General features: G+C 45.1%; 1 protein-coding gene across 2 annotated transcripts in view; it reads left to right on the top strand.

The window, feature by feature from the left end:
- The first annotated feature begins 327 nt into the window (after nucleotides 1-327).
- Nucleotides 328-16,191, top strand: part of EVA1C (eva-1 homolog C) — a 62,870-nt gene continuing 47,006 nt past the window's right edge. Inside the window, exon 1 of one of the 2 annotated variants that reach the window (XM_073362288.1) lies at nucleotides 328-418. Coding sequence is in view for 1 of the 2 variants with exons in the window: in XM_073362279.1 (XP_073218380.1) it covers nucleotides 959-1,085 (127 nt within the window). In the remaining variant the exon portion in view is untranslated. Of the gene's footprint in view, nucleotides 419-558; nucleotides 1,086-16,191 lie in introns of those variants that run through there. The other variant, XM_073362279.1, reaches the window with a different exon arrangement.

Here is a 16,191-nt window from a genome sequence, read left to right as displayed (position 1 = left end):
GGGGGGGCTCTATCTGCGAAACTGGACGTTAAATGAAGCAATAAAATATTTGCTAAGAGAAGGATCTCTAAATTAGGAGAGAAATCAGGGAAACAAGATTGTTTTGATACATGTGTTGGTATTGTTTCTTTAAACAGATACACTTCAGCTGACATCCTCCCATCCTGAGTTTTGAGCCTGGGAGGAAATCTGTAGATTGGTTGGGTTTTCCTCAGAGACCCATAAAACAGGCTGAAAAGCCGTGATCTGCTGGGTTAGACCAACGGACTTGGCGGCTTCTGCTTTGTTAATGACCGTGTCAAAAAGTCTGAAGGAGAGAAGGAAGAAAAGTGTGGCGCTCACGCCGGTGCCACGGGGGGCTCGGGGAAGGCGTGACTGATCGCGGTGAAGACGCCGGCGGGGCATGTACCCACGCCAGGTAAAGCGTGGGCGGGTGAGGGAAGGGGCTGTCCTGTCAGACAGGCGGGGGCACGGGTGGGTTAGCCGGCCCGCCACAGCGTGACTAGGAAGCAGCGCTGAGGAAGAAGCGATGTGTGTGGATCAGGAGGGAGGTGCCGGGCCCTAGAAATGCCCAGCCGGGGGTGGAGAGAAGGGCGGGGGGGGGCACTTCGGGATTGACTCCCGCAGGCTCTCACGGTAGCCGTGCCTTGGGGAAAGGCTCTTCCCTTCCCTTCCCCTCACACACACACACACACACACGCAGGCAAAGCGCTGTGCCAGGGACCAGTAATCGCTGGGACTTCCTCTTGGGGGAAACTGCGCGGCGGCTCTCGGCTCCCTCCGGCCCGCTGGCGCTGGGGGCAGCGCGCTCTGGTCCCGGGAAGGACGGCGGAGCTCGCAGGGGAGGTGGCCGCTGGGGAGGATGCGCTGCCAGCTGGGGGCTGGGTTCATCATGTGACTCTCCCGGGCTGCAGAGACCGACCACCCCCCTCCCCCCCCGCCCGCTCCTCCCCGCACCATGAGTGAACTGGATGCTGGGCAGCATCCAAGCCGGAGACAGGTAGAGCCCGGGCTGCTTCTCAATCTCCTGTACTGCGTGTTCCTGGTGGGGACCAAAGAAATCGAGGCTCTGACAGACTTCTCAGGTAAGGCAGCATGGCCATGCCCAGGGCTGGGGGGAGACAGGGACACTCAGTAACAGGTGGGCACCTCACTAGCCTGCACTGGGGGGGGGGGGGGTAGCGTGCCTGCCCGCCCAACAAGCAGGGTGCATGGCCAGGATCAGGGAGTGTGCCTAGGAGGGGCTCCTCAATACAGTGCGTGCCCAGCACTGGCTCATCAGCAGGGTGCATGGCCAGGATTAGGGTGCCCAGCTTTCAGCTCAGTGGGATATGTGCACAGGGCTAGGGCAGGGTGTGTGCCCAGCGAGGATGTGTGTGACTAGGAGTAGTTAGGGGAATGTCTGGGAGGGGCTCATGAGTAGAACATATGCCCAGGGGCAGGGTTATGGTGCATCCTGGAGTGGTTCCTCACTAGGGTGCATGCTGGGGCTTAGGGTGCATGCTCTGGTATAATGATTGATAGATAGATGAAAAGACAGGGACATTTTACTTTGGCTAAATTGTCTGACTTACATTTTTCCATTTGAGCGATTCAGGTCATAAAGGATGATTTTGGAATCAGTGAAACTTCTAACTGGTACCATTGCTTTGGAAATCACAATTAGGGGTTTAGTTTTAGCATTTGGGCCTGCATTGGGCATAGGTGTTAGCTGTACAAAGCCCAAATTTAGACCCAGGGCAAAGATTAGTCAAAGGGAGAACACTGGCTACCTCTCCAACACAGATCAGTTAAAAGGAGAGCCCCATTAACTCTATAGCATCAAGCAAGATCATGCCAGTCCTGACAGGTTGTTAGGCCTACACCACAAAAGTTAATAAGAGCATGATTCAGACCTTCTGGTGCTGTAGAATTACTTAGAGGAGGACATAGGAAGAGGGGGTTAAGGGTTCCGGGAAGTGGCATGGGAAGCAGTGTGACAACTTTAACCATTCAGTACTATCAATCTCTTTTCAAATAAAACCATGAGAACACAATTTTGGTAGTAAGTAAGAGCCTGTGCCAGAGTCAATGGAAAGAGTCTCACTGACTTTGAATCAGGCCCTAAGTGGAGAGATCATACAAGGTCAGTTCTGAGACCAGTGGACATACCAGTCCCCCATCAAAATGGCATGTGGCTGATAATGCAAGGGAACTATTTCATAATGCAACATTTAAACAGCTTTGGAAATTGTACAGATGCTACTGCTTATTTTCAGCAGAAAGAAGGGACAACATTTCTATTGAAGATTACTATTTCTGTTTGTTACATGACATAAGTCATTTCTTTGTTGTTATGAAAGTACTTAGAAGATCAGCTGTTTGCCTTTGTGTATTTAATAATATGCTTAGTATTCCCCTCATAGTTGCAACCTTACCAAACTGTAAGCCAATGTTTTCTCCTATGGCAAAAGGTAAACCTCACAAGTAAAAAGCAGAGTGTAACTTTCCAAATCCTAATCAAGTGCACTGGGGCAAAGTTAATACCTCATAAATAATATTAATACATTATTATAAATATTAACATAGTTAATGTTAATACTCTTTAAAATGTTGGTGGGTGGTTGTGCAGACATGTTTATTTTCTCAAATGTAGAAAAAATTGTTTGTGCTATTGTTTCAAATTTCAAAATCCTATTCCTGAACAAGCATACCTAAATTGTAGAGAACAAAAGTACAGAAGTATATATTACATTACTACCCTTAGATTCCTTTTCACATGTAAAAGGCTTTTAAATACTTTGTTATCTTACTCTTAGGTGTTTTGTGGCTTGACTCCCAGTTATTGGTAGTAGTATTGGAGTTACTAATGTAACTGTCTATAAGTAAGAAATAATAGAGTTCATATTTTCATTTCTAATAGCAACTGATTTAAAAATATCCCAAGATCCTCTCACAAAAGACTATTCAAAGTTGAAATTAAGTTATTTAGATAAGAAAATCCAAGATAAATTTCAAAAGTACTTATGTATTCAGTATTTCATTGTTCATAGAGCTATCCAAATAAATTAAAGGAATCAAGACTGTTCCTCCCCTCCCAACCCAGAATCCAGCATTAAAAATATGCCATACAGACAACTGTGTAAGTAAAATGTAGAAGAGCCTCTTAAATTCCAATCTATTGCCAGCAGGAACTGGTGACATTTGTAGGCATTACAATCTGCTCACATTTTTTCTTAATGCAGGGATGTAATCCGTAGTGATAAAGGAAAAAAATCAAAATGTTACTGATCCCTTTAGGGAAAAAAGAATGCTATCCAGAACAATCCAAGCAGGTTTTTCACTAGTTCCGAATTAGTGAAACTTACAACAGGTAGTGCAGGCCAAAAGCTGTCAGAAAATTCTCAAGAAGTAAGATGAAACCTGTAAATGCCATCTTGAGTCTGCTTAAAACTAATATACCTGTTAAGGGCTACAGGCTATGCAACAGCAAAAATGAGTACTGGGCTTCTAAAGTTGCTGACTTTCCTTATACTTTCCCTTCCTTCCTCAACAAAAGCACACAATTGATTTTCTTAAGCCTTGTTGAGTTTGTGAAAACAAATCTTCCTCTTTTAAAGAGACAGTACACTATTGGCACAAAGACTCGTAATAAACAAAACAATCTCTTTCTGGCAGAGGTGACCTGTACTTGCTGATGCCCCCCCCACCCCGCCCACGTATCCCCTCTGCTCTCAAGGACAGATGTTAAAAGAAGCTGTGCTGATTTACATCAGCTGAGGAGCTGGCTCTCCGTGTTTTGTAATCCACATGCATGTTCACTTTTTGGAGAAGGTGAATCTAACAGCAAAATCTCCATATGGCCTGGTGTGCATTTCCTTTTGAAAACCATGTCACAGCAAAAGAAATGGAAAGAGTCAACAGGTCATTTAAGTGTTATGTACAGTTGGATCCAGTAGTGAGAGATTAGTGATGCACACGGAGTTGGAAGGAAAGTTGCTTAAGCTTTTTCTCCTCTTCACAGATCTTGAGCTTTTATACTAAGATTATCAGGTGGCATACTTTCTTGGTTCACTGATCCTTTCGCTCTACGTGATTCTAGCATCAGATCTCTACCTCAGCAGCCCCAAACTGGGCTGTGTCTCTCTCCTCCTTCTCCTGGCATTCTGGTGACTTCCTCTAATCACTTCCCAGCCTGCTGTGAAAGCCTGCATGAAACAACAGTACATTTACCCTTTCCCTTTTTAAATACATTAAATTGTGCTGTCAATACTAACCTGGAAATTGTTCAGTACTTTGTTAGTCACAGGACCTAATTCTCCCTGCATATGCAAAGGTTTGGAGCACAGAATTGGGCTTATACAATGGAAAGATGTACAAAAGAACAATGACATTTTAGGTAGAACAGGGAGGGTAGGGTTTGTGTTTTTTTTTTTTTTTTTTTTAAAGTGTTCCTGGTCATTTTTGAGAGGGTCCCTACCTTAGCTCAATGGCCTCCAGAACACTGGGCTATCCTGCTCTCTCCGTACCTTACAGGGCCCGCCCAAGCTGCTTACCACAGCCTTGACGCGGTGGAGACCCAAGACTTACACCAAGGTCAAGGCAGCCATCTCACATGTTTTTGATATCACAACCGAAATCCACTGGCAATGCTTCTTCTGGGAAAGATTTTTCCCAGGGTGCCCAACTGCAGGCTCTGGCCCAGCATCTTAAGGAACACTGCTGGAGGTGGCTTCAACTCGAAGAGCAAACCAAGAAGCAGATTGCAGAACCAGTAGAGTTGGAGCAATTTACACAGATTCTCCCCCCCAGCAGCTTGGAATGGGTGTTAAGACACCAGCGGGGCCTTGGCCAATGCAATTAGGTTGGTGGAAAACTTTCTGGGGGCAGGTGGCACCACAAGAACTGGGTGGTGATCAGAAGGCCCTAGACACAGGGTGTCCCTGCCCCGGACACCCAGAGACTCCTGAGGGCAGTATGCCCCCGTGAAGGCGGGATTCTACCCTGACCTGCAACCTAGCCGCAGCTTGGATGGGACCCTGGGAGTCCGGGCCCAGGGGGCCAAGCACCCCAAGGAGAAACCCAGCCCTGATGGGGGAACCCCTGGGGACACCCCACGGCCACTGCTGGGAAGGGATAGAGTGAGCCCCCTGACCAAACCCTGCTTCTCATGTGAACGGCCAGCCCATTTCTGTCAAGAGTTCCCCTACATGGACTACTCCTACGGGCAGGTCTGGATGGCGGATACCCAGGCCAGAAAGAAAGGACCAGACAAAATGCAGGTTAATGGGGTGGCCATGATGGCATTGATAGGTTCTAGGTGTAGCCAGACAATGGTCCGAGTATACCTAGCCAGGCTGGGAGACCACCTATACACCATCTGTCTATAGTATGTCCATGAAGATGAAAGTCTTTCATTACCCCCATGCCCTACTAGGGAAGTGCAGCTCACAATAAGTGAACACTCGAGGAAAGTGTGGGTCAGGGTAGTCCCTGCACTGGCTTACCCGGTGATTCTGGGTCAAGACCTGGAAGATTTTAAGGAGATGATAAAATTTTGGGCTAATAACCTGCTGAGGGAAGAATACCCCCAGGGAGGGACCTGGGGTCAGGAAACCTAGCTTGAGTCAGGGATGAAGAGGACTCCAAAGAAAGCCTGTCCCAACAGGAACGACCACCAGGGAGGCAGAAGGCCCCACAAACTGAAGACTGGGATTTGCTGATGGCCAAAATAAATTTTATAAGTGCTCAGAAGGAGGACCTGATTCTGAGCCGGGCATATGAGCACCTCACAGGCGTGAACCGGAAAGTGGCAGACCCATGGCTGCTGCAACTATGCCCTCACTTTGAGCTATGGGAGGAGAGAATGTACTGGATGGCCAAGGATGCCCAAACAGGAGAAATACGGGTGCTAGAGCCATCACATACAATACTCTGTGGGGGTCCGACTGGGCAAGAGAAAACCTTCAACTAGGTAACCCTTAGGTTTTACTGGGGATGCATGGAGATGTCAAAGATTAATTGTGTGTCATGCCCCGAGTGCCACCTGACCAGGTCCGCGATACCCCTGAAAGCCCCGCTCATCACTCTCCTGGTGGTTGGGACCAACTTCAAAAGAATCGGCATGGGTCTGGTGGGGCCACTGGAGAAGACGACAGCCGGGTACCAGTGCATTCAAGTGCTAGTGGCCTACGCCAAGGCCACCCCCATTTGAGCTAGCACAGCCACTCACATCAGCCCTGAGCTACGGAAGCTATTCACCCAGGTCGAGATACCAAAGGAGATCTTAACCAATCAGGGGAGCAACATGACATCAAAAATAGATGAAAGAGCTATGTAATCTCTTAAAGATTAAGGTCCTAAAGATGTCAGTCTATTACCCTCAGACAGACAGGCTAGTGGAGTGCTTCAATAAAGCCCTAAAAGGGATGCTGAGGAAGTTCATCGCCCAGGACCCACGGCATTGGGATCAGTTACTCCCATCCCTCCTTTTTACTATCTGTGAGGTGCTTCAAGCTTCCATAGGGTCCTCCTTATTTGAGCTTCTGTACGGGAGACTACCCCATGGGGTACTAGACCTCCTCTAGGGGATGTGGGATGAGCAGCCACCACTTAAACCCAGTGTGGTCCAACACATAATCTGCCTGTGAGAGGATTTGGAGAGGTTAAGGGCATTTTCCCTGGGAAAACCTGCTGCAGGACCATGAGGACCAAAAATGAGCCTAAAATAGAGGGGCCTGGATGAGAGAGTTCAGGCCCATGGATAGGGTCCTGCTGCTCCTTCTGACCTCAGAGTCAAAACTGATGGCTCAATAGCAAAGCCCATTTGAGGTGCTGAGGAAAGTAGGGGCAGTTAATTATGAGCTACGTCAGCCCAAAAAATGACAGGTGATACAAATTTACCATGTCAACCTGCTAAGAGCCTGGTGTGAGTGGGAGAGCCTCCTCATAGCATCATCTCTGCCCGAGCTGGAACTCGGTTCACAGAGGCCCCCAGGACAAGGCACTGGACTGATTCCACCAGGAAAAGACTTTCAGCCAGAGCAAGAGTGCCACCAACTGCTGCAGCTGGAAGCCTTTCCCACGGTGTTCACTATGCTGCCAGGGCGTATGCACCTGGCACGTCACATAGACACCAGCCAGGGAAAAAGGTCCGGGAGAACCCCTGGCTCCTGCCAAGAAAGATATGGGAGGTAGTCCACTAGGAACTGCAGACAATGTTGAAGCTGAGGTAGTCGAGGAGTCCCATATGAGTGGAGGAACCCCATTGTGCTGGTACTGAAGACCAACTGGTCAATCTGCTTCTGCATAGATTTCTGGAGCATGAATGCTATATCGAAGTATGATGCGTACTCTATGGCCCAGGTCAATGAGCTACTAAACAGACTGCGGACCCCCAAGTATATATGACAGGTTTCAGAGGAGCAGCCGTATTAGTCTGTATCTGCAAAAAGAACAGGAGTACTTGTGGCACCTTAGAGACTAACAAATTTATTAGAGCATAAGCTTTCGTGGGCTACAGCCCACTTCATCGGATGCATAGAATGGAACATATAGTCAGAAGATATGTATGTAGGTGTGTGTGTATATATATATATACACACACACACAGAAGGTGGAAGTTGCCATGCAAACTGTAAGAGGCTAATTAATTAAGATGAGCTGTTATCAGCAGGAGAAAAAAAACTTTTGTAGTGATAATCAAGATGGCCCATTTAGACAGTTGACAAGAAGGTGTGAGGATACTTAACTTAAGGAAATAGATTCAATATGTGTAATGACCCAGCCACTCCCAGTCCCTATTCAAACCCAAGTTAATGGTATCTAGTTTGCATATTAATTCAAGCTCAGCAGTTTCTTGTTGGAGTCTGTTTTCAAAGCTTTTCTGTTGCAAAATTGCCACCCTTAAATCTTTTACTGAGTGGCCAGAGAGGTTGAAGTGTTCTCCTACCAGTTTTTGAATGGTATGATTCCTGATGTCAGATTTGTGTCCATTTATTCTTTTGTGTAGAGACTGTCCGGTTTGGCCAAGGTACATGGCAGAGGGGCATTGCTGGCACATGATGGCATATATCACATTGGTAGATGTGCAGGTGAATGAGCCCCTGATGACGTGGCTAATGTGATTTAGGTCCTATGATGATGTCACTTGAATAAATATGTGGATAGAGTTGGCATCGGGCATATTTTACCCTTCACCAAAAAAGGGTTACTGGCAGATTCCCCTAACTGCCAAATCACAAGAGAAGGCCACCTTCTCCAAACTGTTTGGATTATACCAATTTAAGATCATGCCCTTCAGCCTATGTGGGCTGCGGCCACCTTTCAGTGCCTAATGAATCACGGGCAGTACGCTACTGCACACATTGACGAAATCAACATTTATAGTCAGGACTGGAATGACCAACTAAGGCATGTGATGGTGATATTGTAGGCCCTCCAGGAGGCAGGGTTAATGTCTAACCCAGCCAAGTGCAAGCTGGCCAGCTGGGAGATGACATATCAGAGCTACCTAGTTGGGGGCAGGCGTCTAAGGCAGCTAGTCAGCAAAATGCAGGCCCTAGAGCAATGTGCAATACCATTCACACAAAAAAGCAGGTGCATCGCTTCCTAGGCTGAGTACTTGCTGAGTACTACAGATTCTTTGTGCCCAGTTTTGCCACCATTGCAGCACCCCAACCGATCTAATAAAGGACACCAGCCTGAAGATGAGATGGTCCACGGCCTGAAATAAGGCATTCTGTGAGCTAAAAGAGCAGCTGAGCCAAGAGCCAGTGCTCGCACACCCTGACTTCATCAAGAGCTTTATGCTACAAATGGATGCCTCCGAGGTAGGGCTAGGAGCAGTTCTTTCCCAGGACATTGATGGAGAGGAGCACCCCATACTGTACCTCAGCCACAAACTGTTCCTACAAAAAACATCCTACTCGGTCACTGAGGAGGAAGCCCTGGCAGTCAAATGGACTGTGGACACCTTAAGATATTATTTGTGGGGGAACCCCTGTCTCCTAGTGATGGACCATGCACTGCTGTGGTGGCTACACTCTGCGAGGGTTGCCAACCCCAGGATCATGCATCGGTACCTCTCCTTTCAACCTTACAGCTTCCAGATATGTTGCAGGGCTAGGAAGGGCCATAAAAACAGACTTTTTTTCAAGAGGTGAGGGCGGGTGGGGGAGATGTGCAAGGTCTGCAAGACAATACCCCAACACTGGATCTGAGGGGGGAGGCTGTGTGATAGTGTGTATAAACCCCTCTCTGGACAGAAAAGGGTTAAAGAGCAGCTCTGAGCTCAGGAGGTGCTGCCCCTCCACCTTTGCTGAGATTGCTCCCTTGGAGGTGGGGCTTAAAAGGGAGCCAGACAGCTCAACTGGGCGTAGACAGGGCAGGGAGAAGGACCCACTCTGTGAGTTGTGGAGGAGGACAACGTAGCCAGATCCAGACCGGGAGAAGGCATGCTGATGAGCAGCAGCTTTTATGGGTCGGAGGCAGGTAGGCAAGCCTCGAGGTAGCACTTGCAGGGACAAACTGCCACATGCCCTGGGAAAGAGGGAGGTAGGAGGTGGCCCAGGAAGGCTAACTTAAGGCACCTCAAGGTGAAAGACGCTGGACAGGCCTCACAGGGTCCTGAGTTGACAGTTGGTGGAGTAGGAGGGAGTGGGTTCCCTGACCCATCCTATTGCAACCACTAGGTGGAGTGGCTGCCAGCGGCAGCAACCCCTAGGTGGCGGACAGTGAACCCATTCACAATCCTCTTCTCCCAAATTCCGTTCATGTAATATTTTTGCTGGATCACCTCACAGTATGAAGGCAATATAATGTACACAGGATTTGTCCCTTTCCTTCTCATAAGAGTTACATTGTCATCTATGGCTGTGGGTGGAATTTCAATCTCCATGCACTTTGTTACCACAAATCAAGTTTAGACATGTTTTTGCCTTTTCTGTAAGCCCTCTAGGGTTATGTAGTCACATATGCTTCTTCCCACAGTATTCCTTAGTCTGGCTTTCAAATACAGAAATAGAGTTTTTCTAGGTATCTCTTAATTTTGTGAACAGTGTTATCTGAACAATATATGTCATGAAAATCCATGCCGGGTTCTAAACCACTTAATTGGGTAGAGAAGGCTGAGTATCAAAAAATTTAATGTCGCAAATTGTTGAAACAGGACATCTCATGTAGAAATTGTCCACATGGAGATGTAAGATACATTGGTTTAAAGATGTACATAGTCTGTACTTCTTTAACAATTGTTTGATGCAAACATGCTGCATCCTATATGTACCGTGAACTGCAGAATAGAGAATATTTGTTCTGATGTCTGCTATCCTAATGCCATTTTTTTAGTGAAATCCCATCCATATATTTAAACACTGGGAACTGAATGCCAAGGGCTTGAGAAACAAATGTAGGGTCTGATCCAATGCCCAGTAAAGTTAATGAGACTCTTCCTTTCCATTGACTTCCATGGGAACCAGATTGGGCCCATGGCTAGAGAGCTCTTTTCTTCCCTCTTAGCTATTCACCAGAGGAAGTCTAAGGCCCCAGTTCTGCAAAGCATTTAAGCACATACACAAATTCGTCCCTATTCAGCAAAACACTTAAGCATGGGTTTATCTTTAAGCCTATGCTTAAATGCTTTGCTGAATAGGGATGGTTTGCTGAATCAGGGCCTAAATCAGAGGTCCCCAAACTGTGGGGCACACCCCCCTAGAGGGACACAGAGCAATATTTGAGGGCATGGCAGGACCTGGGCCAGCCCCCATGAGGGGAGGGAGCACCACCCAGCCCCACTCTAACCCCAGCCCTGCTCCAGCCCTACATCCAGTCGCAGCCATGCTCCCAGCCCCAGCCCCACCCCACATCTGTGGCCCCAGCCTCAGCCCCCTTACCCCTGTCCCCCCCCGATCAGGAGCTACGGCCCTGCTCCCTGCCTGGCTCCCTGTGGGGGGCGCAGACAGGGATAAGGGGAGCGTGACTGTGAAGAGTTTGGGGACCATTGGCCTAAATGCATATTATTTCCTTCAGTGGTAACTTGCAACTTTCATATCTGAGAATGGGTCAAAATCCACGTAGAAAAGCGAAGACTTTCTATTATGCTAAATCATCCCATTTTTGAGAGCCACCATCACAAATACTTAGTTCTTTGCTCATTACAGAATGCTGGAATTGTGGTGGGTCACAAGGGTTTCATGGAGGTTGTGGTCATCTGACTCTTATATATGGAATGACCTACTTACCCCAGTTCATCAATCAACCACACTCTTTTGATCCAGATCTCTTCTGAAAACCCATTTCTTCTGTGTAGCCTCCAAGAAGTAAGCCTGTAATAGAAAACCAAAAGAATCTTAATGGAACCTCAAGATGTGTACACATCAAAAGGGAGTAATCATGGGATCTTATACCTGGGTTGGAGAATGATTTTGGAGGTTGAAGAGGCAAAAGAAGCAGTCCATAGTTTTGATAGCTCCAACCCTTTTTGTCTTAGTCCACTCACAAAGACATCTGTTTTTTCAAGAACAGTTCAGGCAGAAATAATCACTGCTTTAACAAATCAGGCTTGGCCTTCTACCCCAATAATAGAGAGCAAATGGAGTCAATGAAAAGTAGACAAAAACACTCAAGAAACATCAGCTGACCATGCAATCCTCCTGCACAATAAGTTTCCATTAATTTCCATTAATTAACACAATCCAGATTCTCCTAAACACAAAGAAAGCAAGTGAATGCCATTTTATTTGGGGCTTTTAATAAAGTGGTAAGAATTTTGATGGCCACAGTGATGCAGCATTTGTTTTGTCGACTTACCATGTTAGCAGGAGATTGAATCCTGTATAAATCCATTGAGTAAATTCTATTGACGTGTTGTGGTAAGTGATGGTTGGAACTCACCAAAATATTAAGAGAGATGGTAAGAGACGTAATTTCTTGATATTGTTTGAAAAGGTTAGATGCAAATGTTGGTTCCTATATTTAAAGGAAAACATTTGTTCCATGTCAATAAGAAAGGGACGCAAACTTCAGAGTTCTGGTCTGAGCTGGTCTGAGGTTAAGGATCTGGGATTTGGTTCTGTGAAATAGAGGTATACACCCAATGTGAGGGTTTAGTTAGATGTGGGTGTTTTGTGTCAGGCCCATCTCTATATTTTTTGAGTCTGCCTTTTAGACTGTTAACTCCTTGAGGCAGGAACTTGCTTTATTTTTGTGTCTTCTAATGCATTGAGCATATTGTTGGCACATAACAAATTGTATATTCTGTATGTCAAAGGAAAAACAAATTTAATAAAATAAATTTGTTGATTAGGTCCCCCTGCCTTTATACTACAATTCAAGCTGATAAACTTCTCAGTGGGATAGGACTTTCAGATGACCTCAGCTTTATTAAGGAAAGTGGGTGCTAATTCCAAAGAAATACTAATCCCATTTTTTATGCAATATGTTTCACATTTCTCAGTAACGTTCTCTAGGTTTATAACCAACCACTTTAATCAGTCACCAACTATCAGACTTTTTTAATCTTCCAGCCAATCAACAATTATAATTAAAATATTTTTCTTTGTCAAACATAGAAAAAATATTCTATTGTCTTAGAGAGAACTCGAGAGGCACAACTAGGCATGGTGGTGCCTTATTTGTTCAGCATTGTGAGTCACTTCATCTGAATTTCTGTACATTTTAAGAGAGTTGTTTAAAAGATCCATTGTGCGGCTTTTGGCAACAAAAAGAATACCAGCACTGTTTGGACACTAATTTAGAATTAATTTTAAAACATAAGTTGTAACATAAGGCCTGGTGCAAAATCCATTGAAGTCAGTGGAACAATTCCCAAGGATTTCAGTGGGCTTTGGATCAGGGCCCTAAAGAACTGTAGAATATATTTTTTTATTTATTTACCTCTGTTTTCTTTGTTCACATGCTGGAAGACACGAGTTAGATTTTCAGAATCACTTTGCATTTTTGGACCACAGCAGAATTTTTGGTCTTTCAGTTTATCCAATCTAAAGTTGAATTGAGTAAAAAAATGTGAAGCCAATTGCTGCGCTAATGAAAGTAATCCAGCCATGCAGATAGCTTTTTGGCCTTGATCTACTGTACTGTTAACTGACATCTCCTCTGCTGAGGGAACTGTAGGCCACCCTTGCAAGGGAATGGATTAAGTGATCCCATTCCTCACCTCTAACTCATGTGATCCTATGTCATGTGAATTTTAGATTCTATGTCATGTGAATAAACTAGGACTGTTTAAACCCCGCAGGGTTTCGGTCACAATGGTGTTTGCAAACTGAACCTTGCATTGTGTTTCTTGAGGGATTGACCCCCGCAAGATTGCATGGAGATTCAAGTTCACAAACCCAAATTTTTAAAGGAATATTTTTCTCCAGACTCCAGGATCCACCTACTTAAAATCTTTGGGTGTAGTGGTTTCCTGCTATCTCCTGGGCATGGTTGGCCCCTTCCTCAATCTTCAGAAGATGATGTCACCAGCTATGTATTTCTTTCATCTTTTATTTACCAGGGTTCTAGCCAGAGCTCCTGCCCTCATATACTTGAGGGTAAGATTGAGGTCTTGAGGCAAGTTCATTCCTGATGTAACTCCATTGGATCCTCTATTTTGGCTTCAGTGGAGTCACACCCATGATTAATTTGGCCATTGAAGTTTGATATGTAATCAGAGTTATGATATGTCAGATAATTATGGTCCACAAGACATGTTCATGAAATAAAGGAAAAGAAGTGTTTTCCTTTAGGAAAATGCATGTTGATAAAATATTTTACTGTAGCTAGTCACTATAATCTTCATCACTAGAGTCTACTTGGATTGCTGCACCTATGGTATTAATTCTAAATTAGTGTCCAAACAGTGCTGGTATTAAAAACACTTATTTTTAATATTTGCTTGTGAAGGGCCTGCTGTTCCAGCCCTCATTGAGGTCAATGGCAAAACACTCAGGATCTGGTCCTAACAAAGCAACACAGTCAGAACTTAAGATCTGGAACTAGCATTTGCTGGTTGCAACTTTGCTGAGTTCTGGACTAGACATCTGAGAACAGAGAATTCTAAGGTCACCAGTTTACCATTGTGCTTTCAAAGCAAACATCTGCCCATTACAAAGGGTTAAGATAACACCAACTGCTGGCACAATGTCTAAAATTAAAAATAAGATGATTATACAAGCATTCTTTCCCTTGCATGACAGCACAGCCTCTCATGCTGCCACTGTGGGAATGGGAATCTCCAACCCACGCTGCTCTGGGGGACTCCATAGGGATTCCAGAAATATTTACAATCCACAGTGAAAACAAAATGATAGAGTTATAGCTCCATGTTGCAAGCTGTGGAGAGGTGGGGGGGGGGAGGGAGAAGGGGGGGAAGAATTATATCTGAAAAACTAAGGAAATGGGAAAATTTAAGTGAAGCTAATGAGTATATGCCAAAATAAAATCTAGCAAAGTGGACACTCTGGCATTATGCTCAGTGTTGTACAGAGTGTGGAGTCGGCCCAAGGTCCCTTTCCAAAGAAGATTACCATTGAATAAGACTATTAGACTAAGACTTTTTAGGGTGACTTGAACTATGCATCCTGGAAAACGGCTTTGGGGAACGTGGGGGAAGAAAGAAGCAAATTATGGAACAGATTAATTGGATTGCTCTGAATTCTTTGACGTAATGTTTTTTCACGGAGGACTTCCCCCTCTGTCCTAAGATTTAATATTAAAAAGAACCCTCTATACCTATAGAAAGAGCTTAAAGACACCTGGGTGATGGACTAATAAGAGTTACATTGACTCTTTGCTAGGTGAGAGGCCCCTTTGTGAAGAATATTACCTAACTTATAGGCAATGGGAAGGATGGTCCCTCGCTGCATACATCACAATCAAAAGAGTTAATGTACACATATCGATCCTGATTCTCCTCTCACTTTTCCATGTGTACCAGTGTAAAACTGATCTACTCTGGCATAAGTGAGAGATGAATCAGGCCCTTTATGTCTGCCACTACTAATTTTTTTTCCTGGAAACAGAAGCTGATGAGAGGAGCAGTCCCATTTTACCTGCCAAACCTGTACTAGACAAAGCTTTCTTTTATCACTGGACACACTGCTGCCATCTCCAGCACTCTCTTCTTGCATAAAGCCTACTTCTATAACTGGTTCTCTTTTATTCTGGGGGGAGGTTTTACACTGCACACTCAGTTCCTCTATATGCCTGACTGTTATCATTCATTATTGTTATTAATATATATTATTTGTATTGCAGCAGTGCCTACAACATGCTAGGCTCTATCTAGACCAATATGAAGACATCACTGTCCGTAATCAGAACCTTAACTTTGCTTTGATGGGCAGAAATCTTGAAGCTGTCTCTAACCCCAAACTTTCTTTCCCTCTTGATTTTCAGACCAAGATTGCATGCCAGTTTCAGCCTGCTCAGTTGCCACCTCCTTTGCATATGTACAACAAGCATGTGCATGCACAAAAGCAGGGATTTTCATACCCACAGAGTTAGATGGCAACTATCCATATAGCTATCCAGTGCACACACTCAAGTCTTTGATTTACACACGTGTATGTGGTAGTTCCTGCAGTAAACTGTCACGCACTTGACCATATAATCTCAGTCTGAAAATCAGTCCTCTAATGTCTTGAGTATAGTAGTTCCTTCTTTTACATTCTTCCTAAATGCCTCTTCTTCAAACTTCAGGTGTCCAGAACTCTGCAGCCAAATGACTTTCTCACTCCAGGAAGCAGAAACATTGTGTAATAAACTAACCCTCTGTCATTTCTGATGGCTTCATAGTTTTTTCTAAATCCAATTCATATTGCCTCTCCATGGACATGTTTCATGCTACCTCTCTATGTTTGCTTGCCTATTTCCTGTCTATTTCACTCATCTCCTCCACTATTGTCTTCCTCTCTTTTACCTCCACATGTAGGGAATCACTCATTCATTTGTACTGCCCCTTTTATGGCCCTTTCCCCCTCATTTATCCCCTTGAATGACTTCCCCACTTCAAATTTCACCTTAAATCCTTTGTTTTATGGTAATGAAGATTTAACTTTCTCTGAAAACTGTTTTGTGACATCATGAGTGGAGATCACTGTATGCTACAATAGTACTGTATTGTAGCACAGTGAAGCCGAGCCGAGTAAACCTTAGCCACTTTCATTTCATCACTGCAAAGCGATGAAGCTGCAGTACATCGTCTGTGGT

The sequence above is a fragment of the Lepidochelys kempii genome, chromosome 1 (genome assembly GCF_965140265.1).
Source record: "Lepidochelys kempii isolate rLepKem1 chromosome 1, rLepKem1.hap2, whole genome shotgun sequence".
Lineage (NCBI taxonomy): Eukaryota > Metazoa > Chordata > Testudines > Cheloniidae > Lepidochelys > Lepidochelys kempii.
This window is presented reverse-complemented; position numbering and strand designations above follow the sequence as displayed.